This window comes from Rosa chinensis, chromosome 4 (genome assembly GCF_002994745.2).
Source record: "Rosa chinensis cultivar Old Blush chromosome 4, RchiOBHm-V2, whole genome shotgun sequence".
Taxonomy (NCBI): Eukaryota; Viridiplantae; Streptophyta; class Magnoliopsida; order Rosales; family Rosaceae; genus Rosa; species Rosa chinensis.
The window spans coordinates 22850201-22866836 of record NC_037091.1 but is presented as its reverse complement, the minus strand read 5'-3'; the positions used below and the strand labels follow the sequence as shown (position 1 = coordinate 22866836).

Sequence of the window (16636 nt, the reverse complement as noted above, 5' to 3'; positions counted from 1 at the left end):
TCGTGCCGGCCCATTTACTTAAACATTAAGCCCGACCCGGCCCATGGCCCGAGCCCATATCGTGCCGGGCCGTGCTCGTGCCGGGTCAATAACGGGCCGTGCTCGTGCCTACCCATTATAAAACACGATTTTAAAATCTTAATTTGAACAAATAAAAATTAATTTTATTTAACTATTTAGAAAATTAAAATAAATTAAATTCTACAACGTTTTTCTTAATCTTAGCTTTTTAGGATTAGATTTCTAATAATTTTTTATATTCCACTATAAGAAAAAAAGAAAGAAAAAAACTCAAAATATATTGTTTTTAGTATATTATTGTGAGATTAATCTTTATTAAACTTTCCTTCATTCTATAGTTGTATTATTATGAGATTAGTCTTTATTAATAAAAATATATTTAATATTAAGAAAAAATACTTATGTCAAAACAAGGATATAATGTTTTGTTTCATTATTTTGACAATATAAAAGAAAGCATTGGTGGAATTGTCATGAGATTTTAAATAAAAATGTCTTATATTCAAATCTCATCATTGTAGTTTTTTAATATTTTTAAAAACAAAATGAAATTTTGTGTTTGTAACGGGCCGGCCCACAATATGTCGTGCTCGGGCCGTGCTCGGGCCCATTACGGGCTCGGGCCGGGCCGGGCCAATGGGCCAATATTCTTAGGCCCAGCCCGACCCATTATTCTAACGTGCTCGGGCCGAGCCGGACCACTAACGGGCTTGGGCCGTGCCGGGCCGCTTCTAAACGTGCCGGGCCCGTGCCGTGCTCGTGCTTAGTGGCCCGTTTGCCACCTCTAGTTTGGATAAAGATGTCCACTTATTGGGACAAAAAGTATTTTTCTAGCTTACGCATACCATGACCTCCTTTCTGAAAACATAATTTTGAGGGGCTTAATGTTGAGCATGAACATAATGTCAAAATAAAAAGAATATACAATCAGGAGATCTTTCGATTAATTTGATCAAGCATAATAAGCATATCCAGCAGAAATTGGATCATAGCCAACCTTATTTGCTGGTTACACATTGATGTTACATGCATTCTTCAATTGAGCCACCCCATCGACATCAACAGCTACCTTCCATTCAACTTCAAAACTCACGTTCCCACTCATACCAACTAGCCAAACAGCTAGTCAGTCATTCACTACTGCGTCATATCTTCCATGCAAAACTAATTCTCTCTCTCTCTCTCTCTCTCTCTCTCTCATACACACAAAATAAAAATGATATAGTCCAAGCACTTGGATTTCAAATATCCTCCATTTCAAGGCGACCCTCAGAACCCTATTAGCCAAGAATACCAGAAACATGACAACTACAAATAAACACAAGTTAATTCCCAAATTCGACCGGATGTTTTTCATATCCGAACAAGATTTTAAACAGCCAGCATATAATAAGAAACATCTGCAAGGTATATAGTTGGACTGAATATACCTTCGGAAAGAAGAACCGGTTGTTTGGAGAAGCATCAACAAAGAAATTTGTCAGTTCGGGAACATGGGATTTGCCAACAACATAGGCAAGTACCAGCTGGGGCGGACGATCGGAGAAGGTACTTTTGCCAAGGTGAAGCTGGCACTCGACAGCACTAATGGAAAGTATGTTGCCATCAAGATCCTCGATAAGCATATGGTCATGGAAACCAATCTCATGAATCAGGCAAGATTTCCAAATCCTTGATTTGTTCTTGTACTCTGTATTTTCTGGGACTAGTACTACTAATTCAAGGAGAAACAGAAAAAGGTTATTGATATATTCCGTCGATCAATTTTCAGGTGCAGAGAGAAATTAGAACAATGAAGCTTCTAAATCACTCCAACATTGTGCGCATACATGAGGTACATATCTCTAGCAGTTGAATATTTTTGGCAGAACATATATATATATATATATATATATATATATAAATTCAATTTTTCTGGAACTGAGAGTGTCTGAGTTTATATACAGGTTATTGGTACAAAGACAAAAATCTACATAGCAATGGAATATGTATCTGGGGGACAACTCTCAGACAAATTGGTGAGACTCACCTAACCTTCATTTTTGGTTTGTAGCTAACATATGTAGTAAAATTTTCTAATTGTGTTTAAATTTTTGATTAGTTGTATTCCAAAACATTAAGTGAAGGGGAGGCAAGAAAACTTTTTCAGCAATTGATAGATGCAGTGGACTACTGTCACAACAAAGGTGTATATCACAGAGATCTAAAGGTCAGTAATCAAATTAACTAGAGCACGACGACATGAATCTTTCATGAGTTCATTCTCTTACTGAAAAGATATTGAATCTTTTGCAGCCAGAAAACTTGCTTTTGACCAGTAATGGAGACCTCAAAATATCTGATTTTGGACTTAGCGCATTGCGTAAGGTAGGAGTACTTTCCATAAAAATTTTATGTTCTTGAGCCATTATTATATATTATGACTGGTTAAAAAAAAAAAAAAATCTGACAATTTAAATGGCCGTTTGGCTGAAATTTTGATATCAACAGCCTGGTGATTTGTTGTCAACTAAATGTGGTTCTCCAAGCTACGTAGCTCCTGAGGTATGTTGCTGCTCAACTATATTTTATTGAGTTAAATTGTATACAGAGAAAGAAAAATTGTCAGCTTAAAATTATCTAGCATATATTTTAAAGTACAAACATCATATCTAAATTTCTTTCGATCACGTACTATTGATGATTTCATGTATTCATCAACAGCTACTTGCAAATAAGGGCTATGATGGAGCAGCTGCAGATGTTTGGTCTTGTGGAGTGATTCTTTTCGAATTACTTGCTGGTCATCTGCCATTTGATGACTCTAGCCTGATGAATTTGTACAAAAAGGTATAATTAAAAGCATTGATCTTATTAGCAATTCAATCATTTCAATTACCATAAATTCCTGTATCTGAAAACTGTTGCTCATATGCATAGATATCCAGAGCAGAATACAGATTTCCACATTGGTTTACAGAAAGCCAAAAGAAGCTGATCTCAGGAATATTTGATCCGAATCCCAAAAGGGTATAGCTCCAACATGCTTTCGAGCAATATTCTAATCCTATTCCACATCTCTCATAATTATGTTTACACTTGCACAGTCTCATGAATACATTTTTTCACTGCAGCGACTAACAATACCAGAAATTATCGAAAATGAATGGTTCCAAAAGGATTACATACCTACATGTGGAAATGATAGTGACGAGAAAATCTACTTAGATGATGTCAATGCTGCATTTGATTCAATCGAGGTAAAAAGCTCAAAAAATTGTATCACAAAACAGACTAATATCTAACTCTTAAACCAAACATCTGATTTTAAATCATTGTTATTCTTTTTATTGCAGGAAAATGTCAAGGAGACCAAAATTCCCAAATCATCAAGTTTTATAAATGCATTCCAATTGATAGCCATGTCAAATGATCTGGATTTATCAGGTCTTTTTGAGGAACAGGCAAGTTTACAATTAAGAAACAAATTCGCCATACTACCCAGCTTTAATTGCTTATAGTGAATAATGGTGAACTTTAACCTTGATTCAGTATAACAATAAGCAGAAAATAAGGCTTGGATCCCAGCACACAATCAATGAAACCATGAGGAAAATAGAAGCTGCTGCAATGGATGTGAGTCTTTCAGTAGCAAGAACAAACAACTTTAAGGTACAGAAACTTCAAATTAATTGTTGCATCATTTTGTTTGTATTTTTCTATTTTCAACAATTCCTCTAAGCTAAATGTTTTTTTTTATCAGATCAAAATGCATGCGAAACAAGGGATGACTAGATGTTGTAGATCATATATTGATATGTCAGCAGAGGTGACTAACATTCTTATACTTTTCTGAATTCTTGGTGAATGATTTTGATTTCTCAATTCCTCACCTTCTCAGTGAAAATTGGCAGGTGATCGAAGTGGCTCCCGCACATTGTGTTGTAGAAATATCAAGATCCGCAGGGGAGCTTGGACCATACAACGAAGTATGTAATGACTGACTTTAATTTGAACTAATTATGCATGTATAATCACAATTGCTTACTTACTGAAATAACAATGTATTCAAAATGACCAGTTCTGTAAGAGTCTAACAAGTCAGCTGACAGAGGAATTAGGTGATTCATCACAAATGCAAGAGTCTGAGGTACACCACATCGAAAGCAAAAGTATTCAAGAAAGTGAAGGGTAAATCAAAATGGATTTTGCAATGGTCAGTGTCAGTATATAATATGTATTTCTTCAGATGGCTGACTAGTATGTTTTAATTATTATATGCAGGTCCGAGAAGACAAAATCCACGAGAATCGATGATCACCGTGGTTATTCATCTTCTTGATCAGTTTCTCTCGTCTCAAGGCCAAGTCTGATGAATCCAAAAGGATGATATATATGTAGAGAAGTAAATATTATCAAGCATGTAAGGCATGCTTATAGACTACAATGCCAAAGAAGAACCTGTTTTTTCAAAGAGTATTTTGCTTGCTGGTCGAAAGAAGAGGAAATAAGAGTATTATGCATGTTCCATTTGTTACTGGAGAGAAAATAATTACCCAAACATAAAGTTGGATTCTCACCATTCTGAATTTTCATTGTACTATTGATAGGAAGATTTATCTTTGACTCCTAACATGGAGCCAGAAAATGTTTTTCAATCCACCAATTCAATAGCTCTAGTAGTTCAGCAAGTTGTCTATCATGTGGCATTCAAATTCCTGAACCACATTTCAGAGTTTCCTACTTTCTCAAGGACAGATGGTGAAACACATCAAATAAGACCAACTCTTGCATGCATTAAATTCTTAGAAGGTTACAGAACTTAGCAAAGGTAACAGAACTTAGCAAGGGTAAGGCTTTCTTACAGATTGCTACACAAAGGATTCTGATCATAGAAGACTACTTTAAATGTTTAAAATTTTCCCAGCCAAATATTCAAAGATTTAAATTAGAGGTTTGTTCATTCTCCATTGCAATTTTCATTATACAAAGCATGCCAAGCAAATTTCTTAGCTTTGCTTTCCCAGAGTAGATTTACACCTTTTCCTAAAACCATAAAATCATCTTCTAGCTCCAATGCAAAACTGTTCTGAAATTATCCAACTCAATAGCTTAAACTAGTTCAGCATAACAAATCATACTTTTAAACCAGCATCACTATTTCCTGATTAGCCTTCGACAGAATGGATGGCCATTTTTGCAAATAGCCATCAGATACTGAACTTATTGGCAAGATTCTATTTGATGCACAGTGTGCAGTGAGTGTCAGAAGAACTAAAACTATCTTGACATAAATTAAATCAGATTGCAAATCAGGCTTTAATCTGGATACTGGGAAAACTTATCATAATATATATGTGAGCATCTATTACACTACTTAAACACCAAACAGCAGTAGAATCCCTCACAACTCACAATTGGGGTTGGTTTCTAGTGCGTAATTACTAATGTTAATACAAGTACAGAACTCATGGTAGCGAAAATGGAATCCAGTCACTTATCTTTAAGGTATCCTAGTGATCATTATTATGTTATGAAAAGCATAAGCTAATAAGACGTTAGGTTAAAAGACAAGTAATAAAGTTACGATTGAGTTATTTACTTCTATTCTGAAATTTGAAAGGTTAATCTTGACCACTATACAATCTGTCGACTTCGACAATAAATTAGTTCCTAGACCTTGTAGTAACATAAGAACCAGAAAACTGAGAAACAAGGGCTTGTCTACAGTACAAATACATTAAGTAGTTCAATTCGAAGGTATACTGGCACCATGTATTGTAAACAGTTTGAGACTACTCTATTTCTATATCAAACTAGTCTATTACTATATCAAGCCAAGTTTACTTGATGTATTGGTACATTGATGTACCGTAAAAATTCCCGGAAAAGCAAAGGAGAGGGTATATATTGATAGGAGCACAAAGTGTGACGTTTTTAATATGTATTTTCCCTCATTTGGTGAAGTTATTCTCTTAAAATTATTAATTATAACATAGTTTCTGTTTTTAGGTACTTCAATGACGGAAATGGAGAAAATATTCGAAAAAGAGCAGAAATGAGCGTAAATTAAGGACAAGTCATTTTAGAAACTTTCCTCTTTCATTTTAGGAAATATTTCCTATTTTGTTCTAGGGAAACTTTCTTCATTTGAACTTTCATATTTCTGATTTTCTTGTTTTAAAGAGAGAATTTAGGAGTCCATCACATTAAGAACTCTTGACTGATGAAATAAAGGAAAACTTAAAAGAAAAGAAAACTTGCATAAATCAGGAAGAATTCAAGGAGATAAAATGGTGTTTATAGTCAATATTTATTCCTAATTATCTTATTTACTATTGATTATAACACTAATTAAATTCTGATTTTTATTGATTGTAGGAGTTCATTATGTGCACAATTGGAAGAAGATATTAGTGCAATTCAAAGGAGAGGAATAAGGGATGTATCTAGTCACTATTCAAGGAATATACAATGAGTCATTAAGGGGAAAAGACATCAGAAAAATCAAGACTTTGTCATGAGAAAATCAAGCAAATTTGGATGAGAAATCACCTCTAGATGATTGGCCATGATTGCATCACAAGAGAGGAGAATTCCACTATAAATAACAGCCATTCTCTACTCCAAAATGATCACTTCTTCATGCAAAATTCAGTTCATTAGCCTAGCTCTCTTCTCTCCAAAACCCTCTCCAAAATTCAGAAAAAGCCTCTTATCGTGAAGAGCTTTAGGACTTCTCCAAGCCTGTTCGTATTCTTGAAGGCCTAGCCCTGTGTTCTCTTGACGTTCTCCAAGCTTCTTTGAAGATCAAAAAGTGTAATCCATAGCCCTTATTTTTGTTTTCGTACTCTTTAGTATTGAATTTCATATTTTGATTGTGAACTTTATTATTGGAGTTGGATTTTTGTTAAGAACGAGTTTATGTTAGTAATTTTCAAATTCATTTCTTTATGTTCTTGAGTTGTTTATGATATGTCTACAATCTGATTTTGTGCCATCCTTTTATATCTTTAAGCATATGATTTTGGTTGAATAATTATGTTAATCTGCAGGTTAATAAAGCCAAATTTGTGTTCTAATTCACCTAATCGTTTTAGGGCATAAATTGAAGTGGTAAAGGCTATGTACAATGGTCGAGGTTAGATGCTACATGTTCGTGTGTTTGTAACTTCTTATGGATGCATGCATGTTTGAATTCAGAATCCTAATTGCACTTAATGATTCATATTTAATGTTGACGGATGCTCCTCAGTATTAACGTGATGTTTTATATGAAATATTTTAAGTTATGGACTTTTCCTAACTTAGGAGATTAAAAAGAAGAATTAAAGTGGTACTCGATCTCTTCAGACTTATACTTCGAATTCATTTATAATATTTAGAGTTGGCACGATTTTAGGTTGTTCAGATTGAAATAATTCATTGCATGTTAATATGGTTTAAAAATTCTGATTTAAGTGTGAAGAAGTCGATCATTGTAGATAGTTTTATTTGTTTCGTTTTTATTTTAAGTAGATTAGGAACCAAATTTCAAAACCCCCATTTTATTCTTTTATTTGTTAATTGACCTTTTTGTGTAGGTGTACCCTACAATCCCCGGACTAAACGATCCCTGCTTATCCTATACTGACAACTACATTTTGCAGGGTTAAATTGTGAGGCTATTTTAGCTGTATCATATATTAATGGTAAGAAGTTAGTAAAGACTTTCATTACACTGGCCCTGAGCCCAAACTCCATCAGCTCTTGGTCTTGAGTTTCGAACACCATGTGTAAGCACCAAACCTCGAGGCATTGATACGAACCTCATGTTCCTAGCGTCATGTATAGAGCTTGAGCCCGCAAAACCTAACCTAGCCCAGAGTCTTAAGACTTAAGCTCAAGCATTGAACAACAGCCCTGTCACCCTAATGGTTGAACCCTAAGCTCAAGTGTTTCCTCCAACAGGGGCATGGTTTTCACTCCAAGCTTAGAGCTTGAATCTCAAACTTCATCCCGAGACAACCAAGCCTTCGAACTCAAGCCTACACTCCTGAGCTTGGAGAATAGGACTTGAACCAAAGTAATGGATTCGCAATACTTAAACCCTAACCCTAAATCTCCAATCTCGAACCTCACACATGGGCCCTTGTCCCTACACAACTTCAGGTTACCTCCAAGTTCAGAGCTCGAGTCTCAATCCTGAAGCAAGGACAACAAAGCCTTTGACCTTAAGCCTACACCCCAAAGCAACTGGGATAAAAGCCTTAGGCCCTTAGGCTTTGTAGTTGGAGCTTGGAACCTCAGTCCAAAAGTCGAGCCCAGACTACTGTTTCTTGGCCCAGACGCCACACCACACGCCTCCAGTCCTGAATCCCACAGCCTAAACTTATTACATATATTCAAGAGGAGAAACCCTTCATTTCGCCACTCTCGTTAAACTGAAATACTTTGAAAAACAAAGCCAGAGTCTTTAGGCTTCATTTTATGCAGTTCCCCATTTGACTTGATTGTTGTTGAATATTTCAAGGCCAACGAGATCAAATGAAGTCTTGCATAAACTCAGATTAATCTACTCCATTTTTTCAAATGATTTACAGAACTGAACAGAATGAGGGTTTCATTACAAAACAAAAGCATTAATGCAGAGACTATCAACTGGGAAATGGCTTACAAATAATGAATGAATTTACATATGATAAATCACAACATCATTGATAAACTTTAAAAATGATGATAGCGATCATAACGTAACAGTCCAATCCATTGCTCAATCACCTATTCCTAAAATATAAAACTTATAAAAGCCTTAGAGAAGGAAGTAATCTATGATATGGAAAACCACATCAGCACCATCAGAATTCAACCAATATCTTTTGACCTGTATGCATGAAAGAGTAATATACATAAGAAAACAAATACGCAAAAGATGAAGTTTCTTGATGAAAAGTAGATCCTTACTATTTCTATAGTTCACTGTACTGAAAATTGCATACCTTAAGGTCATAAACAATCTTGACATCTAGATATAACGTTACCGTAATAGTCTGCCTATAGATCAACTCAAAGTTAAAATGCACTCATCTTCAGAAACAAGAGCAGAATCTGGACCTTTTAACATATAGACGTTCAGCACAGTTTTTATTTTATTGAAGTGACATGCAAACAATGGGTCCGAGTAAATTATACACATGTTTTATGAACTGATCCATATTTCACTTTGGTCCCTGTGCGAATTTGACTCAAATCAGCACCCTTCTGGACTTCATTTCGGTATTAAAATGGTCCTTCCATCAAAAGATTTGTTGGATTTTTTTTTTTTTTTTTTTTTGTCAAAGATGTGTGGACAAGCAAATTTTATTTATATATAAAAAAGGGTCTGCCTGCCATGGCAACTAGGATTGCTGTTTCCATTGTTATATAGTCCTTGAGTGCTTCAATGAAGGACCATATAAGATGGGCGCTTTCATTAGAAGCACCCATCTGAATGCTTCAATGGCACATTTATTTTGCTTAATTCGGGTGCTTCATGAAGCATCCTAAGGCCATGGAAGCCATGTGCCCTGTTTTACTAAAAAGAAGAGACATAAAGGGAATAAACTTTGATATTTTTTCTTTTCTTTCAAATTCATACTTCAAGATGTAAAACAACAATATCCTTAAAAAAATTTTTAATAAATAAAAACAAACAAACAAAAAACAAAAAACCAAAAACGAAACAGTCCTGTATACTATAAACTTGGCACATTGTTACTTTAACAGAAAATATTATGGATTTGACAACAAGAACCATTTTTGTTTCCTTTTTGAAGATCAGGAGACAGGACGAGTCAAAGTGACGCAGGCAAAATTTTAGGTGGTATTACAAAATCATATAAAATCCATGGCAATATAACCAAACTTGCCTGAATGGTATTATGAGCAATGTATCTTTGTCGGCTCTTTTGAAAGCTGACATCTACACGTTCCCATGGTATTTGAGTGAGACCTCTGATCATCTCCTCTGCACACAGGAAAGGAAAGATACTAAGTAAACGTATATTAGAGATGAATTTTGATATATGAAGTTATGAACACAAGACAACTTGAGAAGGAAAATTAATTATTTAGGAATGCTGCACTAATGCAACTCTGGGTCTCCAACTTCAGGTTGAAAATGGTCAGTGAAAGTATATCATTCTAATGACATAAAGACCCAAAATACGAAATCTAGAAAGCTGTTATCAGAACAAGGTTAGAATGATTGTAGTCGTCGCAATGAGCAATCGTCTTTCTCGTTTTTTCATATCTGCATGTTCCACAGTATTGCTGACCATCTTTCTCATGGCACAAAGACTGAACATACTAAAAGTAGAAAGTTGTTATCAGAACAAGGTTAGAATGATTGCAGTCATCGCAATGAGCACTCCTCTTTCTCCTTTTTTTCATATCTGCACATTCCACAGTATTGCTGACCATCTTTCTGTCTTTTTCAATCCATCAAATTTTCCTATAATTGTTGGTGTTGTCTTAGTATTATTATTTTTAATTGGACTATGTTTTCAGATTTTGTGTGCTTGGATGTGCTTCACTTTAGTCCTAGCCATGTATTGATAAACTAAAAGATAAGTGAACAGAAGAAACAACGAATTTTTTTTTTTCATTGTCTGCGGGTTACGAGTTACAACCAGGGATTCAAAACCATTGGGATTGTAATACAAAGTTAGGATTGCTTCAAGCACATCCAAGCAGAGGATCCAAGTACTTTCCCTTCTCCCTACTCCAAATAATTGCCCATTTCTATCTCTTGATTTATCTCCAACTTTAAGAAAAATCCTTAAATAAATTGCATAACAGTGTAAAAGAGAATATGAGGCAAGATAAATTTGTTTCATGAACTTTCCGCTAATATGATAGTGTGTGCCATGTAGATAAGGAGCTTAAGTCAAGAAGTATGTGTATATGTTAAAACCGAGACAAGAAAGCACCACGACTGTCCTATATGTGTGTTTGAATCAAACTGTTTTAGTAATTCATGAAAATGGAAAAGTGATAACAAGGTCAACTTTCACACTGTTGAATCCACACTAATTTAACATTTATGACCTTATAATATTTGAAAGACTTAAACATGGGATTTACCCAGTGCCCACACCATCCTCAACATCAGGGCCAAAGCCTAATTAAACACAACTCAGCAAGGAAAAAGTTTGACAAACCTTCCAAGTCGATATTTTGGTTTTCAGCAGCTGAAGATGCATTATTATGAATATCATCTAAAGTTTCTTGCTTCACATGTACAATATGTGGATATTTTTCATCTGTTACAAGTAGATTGGACTGCAAATGAAAATGGACAAAATAAAATATCAGAGTTAGGAACTGTACTAGAAAAAAATGTTGACACCGAATTGAAATAGAGAGTCTAAAAAGCAAGCTTTACCTTCGGAAGTTCATGTTGACGTCGAATCGATGAAGTTCTCCACCCAACCATATCTTAAAGATAAGTGAACATAAACAAGATTTTCATGGTTCTAAGACAATAAATATGTATACAAAATACATAAGATATCAGTATTTTAAAAGCAAGATAAACCCAATGAAGGATACGATCAAAATTTGCATTAGCATATGCCACACGACGCTGAAATGCACGTAATGCTGACCTGTAAAAGGCCAAAAAAGGTTGTATTACCATATACTACTAATTATAATTCAATGTATATGAAAATAATAAGAATTTGCAGTGATATTAATACTAACATGAATTTCAGGTCATCAGAGTCATTAACCATTCGAAGAAGAAGGGGAGGTTTGCCATCGTCTTTATCTGTTAGGAAGAGATGCTTCCCAGATCTCCCCACAATAAAGTGGGCAGCTTGAGAAGCTCTTCTTTCAAGAAAGGGAAGACCACAGAGAAATGGGAGCTGCGGAAACAAAGTTAACAACACAGTTATTATTTTTCTTTCATCTTGTTTGGTCAATAACAACAGTACAACGCAATTTTTAGTTCACGAGAAATTTGCAAAAATTATTCAGCGGTAGAGGTGTATGATAGTATTGCACAAAGATTCTCACAATAGAATACAAAGTATCAAAAACATTAGAAATTCTACAATACATGGACCTCTTGTCAATACTACATGATTTAGTACTCACTATATCAGTAATCAAAACCAGCATAGAATCTTAATATCAGAAGTTTAACTATTAACATATATTATCTCCATTTTTCAATTATAAACTGCAATTTAAACGATTAATGAATACCTAATTAGCAATAAAAAGGCACATACCCCAGAGTTCAAATAAAATAGTTCTCCATTTAAATGTGGTAACATGCAGAAGTATATTCACAAATGCTCAAATTTCTTTAGCATAGCAGATACAATTTCCTTGACCTACCTGTTTATTTCCCCTTGAGCCAAGATGTGGTGTTGCAACCGTTATAAAATTCATAGCTTGTAATCCAGCAATCGTACCTTGGTGAGGCTGGTCAAGGGATTGTGTCAAATTATTTGTATTCCCTTCAATTATGCAATTACCATTATCACCTGAGGGTTCGGGTTTTGGAAAAGGTTCGTAAAGCCTCCCGATAGCATACCTTGCAACCAACCCCCCCAAAGAGTGAGCGACAAAGGAAATTTTCCGCACCTCTGACCTTTTTCTGACAACAGCTAATACCTGCTTAGCATATAATTCTAGAATCAAGATATACTCCAAATTTCAAATAAAAACATTCTAACATTGATGTTTGTCTTTGCTTTTTTCTTCTACTGGGGAGTACAAAATTTTTCTATTTTCACTTAAAACCATCCATGTTAGGACAGTCTCATAAACAAAGGTATGCTATTCTAAGGCATGTGAATTGATATAACTATACCTCCTCAGCTAGCCGCTCACCCATCAAGTCAACTCCATCAAATGTCAATCTAGAAGAGTTACATTCACTGCCTGCTGACAAAATATCAAGTTAGAAGCATACAAGTATTCTGGAAAAGACTAGAATTCCTATCGTACAATTGCAGGAAAAAAAAAAGTCCAGCCTGCACAATCACAATATTACACACACACACGTGTGTGTGTGTGTCTGTTTTATATTATCATCAGCTTTTAGAGCATTCATTAAAAGATATCACATCTATAGGGACTTTGGCAGTTAAATTTTTTGAAATGACTGATATAGAACCCGTAGAGAGAGCTAACATGGGAGAAAGGAAAAGAAAAAAAGAACCGTGAAAAAAGAGAGGAGGAAGAATTAGGAAGACAAAGGATGAGATGCAGTATTCAAGTATCAGGTTTTCACACAACCTTGTATTTCAGGCGTGCAACTCAATAAAAGTGCGCCTATATATTCTTGCATAGGAATCTAAAGGATCAACGGTAGAAATCATTGAATTAGGTCATATACTAGTGTAAAATAGTAAAAATCCTCAAATTCTTAAAGTAAGGAGGTCCTCTCTGGAACTGGCCACACACACACACACAACACAATACACAGACACGCATGTAAGCAACTACTAGATGTATAATGTAGTTCAGATTCAGCAAACTTGAAACAGTTCTTAAACATCTTTATAGTCACGTTTATTCTAGGATTCCCGTATACATACTCAAGCTTAACCTTGACATTCCTACCAATATGATATATAAAGAAACATCGATGCACATGTAAAGAGGAGAGCATAAGTAGCAAGAAGCACTCACGGTGCACAATTACTTTATCAGGAAGCTTTTTCACAAACTGATCTGCAGCATATCTCCAATCTGAAGCACTGAAATCATGGATAGAGAACGTCAATGAAATGCAGATATCTTGACACAACGACAATCAAAATCACTAGAAAGAAAAGGAAAACATCAAACGCTCAAATTGACAAAACAACATAGACTTGAAGAGTAAGGAAAATATTTGAAATCACAGATTGGCAGAAGAGATAAGGCTGCAAAAGTATATTAAGGATGAGACATATAGGGATCTTAGACTTGGCTTGACTTAAGAATGAGCTTAAGCTTCATTCAAGCTTGGGTTTGCATAAAATTCTGTTTCCAAATTTAAGCATGGTTGATTTGTATCAAAGCTGGACTCACTCAACATAATAATACAGTAACAGATATATAGGTAACGAAATAATGAAAAACCATGTAACCAATAACAAAAACATTCGACTGCAGAAAACAAACAAAGGAACATTAGTATGTAATACTTACTAAAATGCTGGTCCAAACATTCAAGCTAGATATTTAATCTCCCCTTCCCAGTTAAACACAGAAATTAACAACTACAAGCCTTACAGAGTTGCAGCCCAAGCTCAAAAGGACGAGCCGGGTTAAAAACAAGCAGGTGTTGCTTTAACATAAACAAAATTCAAACTATTCACCAACTTTAGGAATCAAGCACACAAACTTCAAGATTTCCTTACATGTTTACAGCCTTAATATGCTGCTTGGAAATGATTTACTTCTTTCACAAGCCAAGCTAAAATTAGCCGAAATCGAACTCAACAACCCTTTGAACTTAAGTTCTAACACAGTCCAATACAGTAAACCATATAAACCAACCTACACAGCGCTTCATTTCAATCTAAGCACATTTTCCCAATGCAATCATTTCTACCAGATCACACAATCAAGCATAACCGCAATTTTTACCACGCAGATAAAAACTTAGCTCTGTAATTAAAATTGAGAAGTCGTACTGTCGTAGTCGTACCTGCCGATAATTCCATTGACCATGACGACGAGATGTTCGGGAACGGCGTTGTTGGCGGCGGCAACGAAGATATCCTCGCCGCCGCTATCAATCTCGACCTTCAGCCCCTGGCGCGTGGATCCCCGGCAGCAGCCTCCGCCTACGATTCTGTGCAGGAAGTCCATCCTGGGCCGCGTCGCACAGAGCCTCGGCTCGGAGAAGGAAGGAAACCCTAGGCGGAGCTGGCGCGGGCGGCGGGTTCGGGTCGGGTTCGGGGCGGGGATCGGGGAAGCGGAGTTGACAGGAGAAGTGGCTGCAATCATGTGGTTTTCAACTTTTCAAGAGAGAGGGAGAAAGAGGATTTTATACAAGTGTCCAAGTGTGAGCACTGAAATGAAGCTTGCAAAGGTGGTGGTTTTTGGGGGCGGTTTAGGAATGTAGGCGGGGGGGGAAATTAAGCGGTTTTCCGACGAGTTTTTGAAACGAAATTCAGATCAAGTTAACGGATTCCGATTGGTTGTTGCGACTTGTGAGTTGTATTTATGGAAGTGGTACTGTTCAGTGTGTTTTTGTTTGACCCTGCAGCCCCAATAGAAGCTGCTTATTTATGTCGCGTGTGTTCGAAGCTTGCCTTCCTGGTCGTTTCTGACTTTCAATCATTTTTCTTCTTCTAGAAGAAATCTTTTCAGATTCTCGGAGGGCGTTGTGGCGTAATGTTGTTTGCATTGAAAAGACGAGTGGTTGACGGCAAACATTACGCATATTTGAAATGTGTGATAATAAGAGACGTGATCTCAGTAACTTTACATGTTATCTAATTCAATTAGTTCAGAAAGTACTGAGAGAACTGTTAATTAAAAACTAAACTATGAACTTTGCACCAACCCTTTATTAATTAAAAACAAAAAAACTAAACTTAACTCAGGCCCAATGCTTTTTATGGAATTTCACTTATTCAAAAAAAATAATAATAAATAAAAACCATTAGTCCAAATCAAAGTCGTCATAAACCCTTAACACCACTGACTTGTTTTCTGATAAGGAAATAAGATTTTTGTGACCAACAACCATGCCCTTTAATGTGATGCAGCAAGATCACAGCCACTAAAAGGGGAAACAATTTTGCCAGCGCCACTCAACCATGCATTCAAATCTAGTGCAATAAGTGTAGATTTCTTATAATCTTTTCCGTGTTCAAGTAAATCCAGAATATGTGTCTGGCTCAAACTCTAAATTACTTGACCTAGTTGTAATAGGATTTAGAATTAGAGATATTCTCAGAAATATTCATAGATAACCGATTAATTGTACGATTATCTTTCCTTATACGACTTTGATTCTATGTCTTGTAATCCTCTATATAAAGATGCCCCTATTATCAATGAAATGACGACTAAGTTCTCTCCAAATTTTGGTTTTCCTTAAACACGTCATCAGCACGAATCCTTAATCCTGAAATCCCAAAAACCCTAGCCACCGCCGATGCCTCTGTTGCCCATAGCCCGTGCTAACCTCGCCACCGCCCATGCACCCTCGCTGCCCCTGCGCATCAAGGGCCCCTCCTCAGCCCCTTAACCCTCTGCAGCAGCTCCGCACGCAATCTACGACAACCAGGAATGAAGCAGCTTCCGCAATCCCGTGACCAGGATTGAAGTTCAACTGCACATAACCAGGATTGAAGCAGCCTCTGCAGTCCCATAACGAAGATTAAAGTTCGACTGCACGTAACTAAGATTAAAGTTCTACTACACGTAATCAGGATTGAAGTAGCTTCTGCAATCCTAACCAATGATCGAAAGCTCGTCTGCAATCCAACAACAAGGATCAAAGGCAAACTGCAACCCTAAGAGGTATATTTTACTAAAAGTTCTCATTTTTGAGTTTTTTTTTATAATTTCTCTTCTTTTCTCGGGGACTTGCAAACTCAGAAAACTACGTACCTCAGTAACCGTAGTAGGTTGGCCCCAGTTCATCACTGCTTCA

At 36.0% G+C, this 16636-nt stretch overlaps 2 protein-coding genes across 3 annotated transcripts; one reads left to right on the top strand and one right to left on the bottom strand.

The window, feature by feature from the left end:
• The first annotated feature begins 1188 nt into the window (after positions 1–1188).
• LOC112199630 (CBL-interacting serine/threonine-protein kinase 21) lies at positions 1189–4687 on the top strand. 2 transcript variants are annotated; one of them, XM_024340611.2, is made up of 15 exons: positions 1189–1676; positions 1793–1855; positions 1968–2039; positions 2123–2230; positions 2317–2388; positions 2512–2565; positions 2725–2850; positions 2941–3030; positions 3135–3260; positions 3357–3464; positions 3568–3672; positions 3764–3829; positions 3915–3989; positions 4082–4191; positions 4285–4687. In XM_024340611.2, exons 1-15 carry the CDS (start codon positions 1515–1517, stop codon positions 4340–4342), a joined length of 1395 nt encoding a protein of 464 aa, XP_024196379.1. In that variant the 5' UTR covers positions 1189–1514; the 3' UTR covers positions 4343–4687. The 2 variants fall into 2 exon arrangements, with proteins under 2 accessions (XP_024196379.1, XP_024196378.1); XM_024340610.2 differs by having other exon boundaries at positions 1192–1676; positions 3553–3672.
• Positions 4688–8544: 3857 nt separating this feature from the next.
• LOC112200333 lies at positions 8545–15290 on the bottom strand. Its single transcript, XM_024341357.2, has 10 exons — positions 14675–15290; positions 13669–13736; positions 12845–12915; positions 12367–12645; positions 11725–11888; positions 11572–11627; positions 11405–11457; positions 11181–11301; positions 9888–9985; positions 8545–8863 (listed from the first exon to the last, which is right to left on the bottom strand). The coding sequence occupies exons 1-10, from the start codon at positions 14974–14976 to the stop codon at positions 8792–8794; spliced, it is 1284 nt and encodes a 427-aa protein (XP_024197125.1). The 5' UTR covers positions 14977–15290; the 3' UTR covers positions 8545–8791.
• Between the last annotated feature and the right edge of the window lie 1346 nt (positions 15291–16636).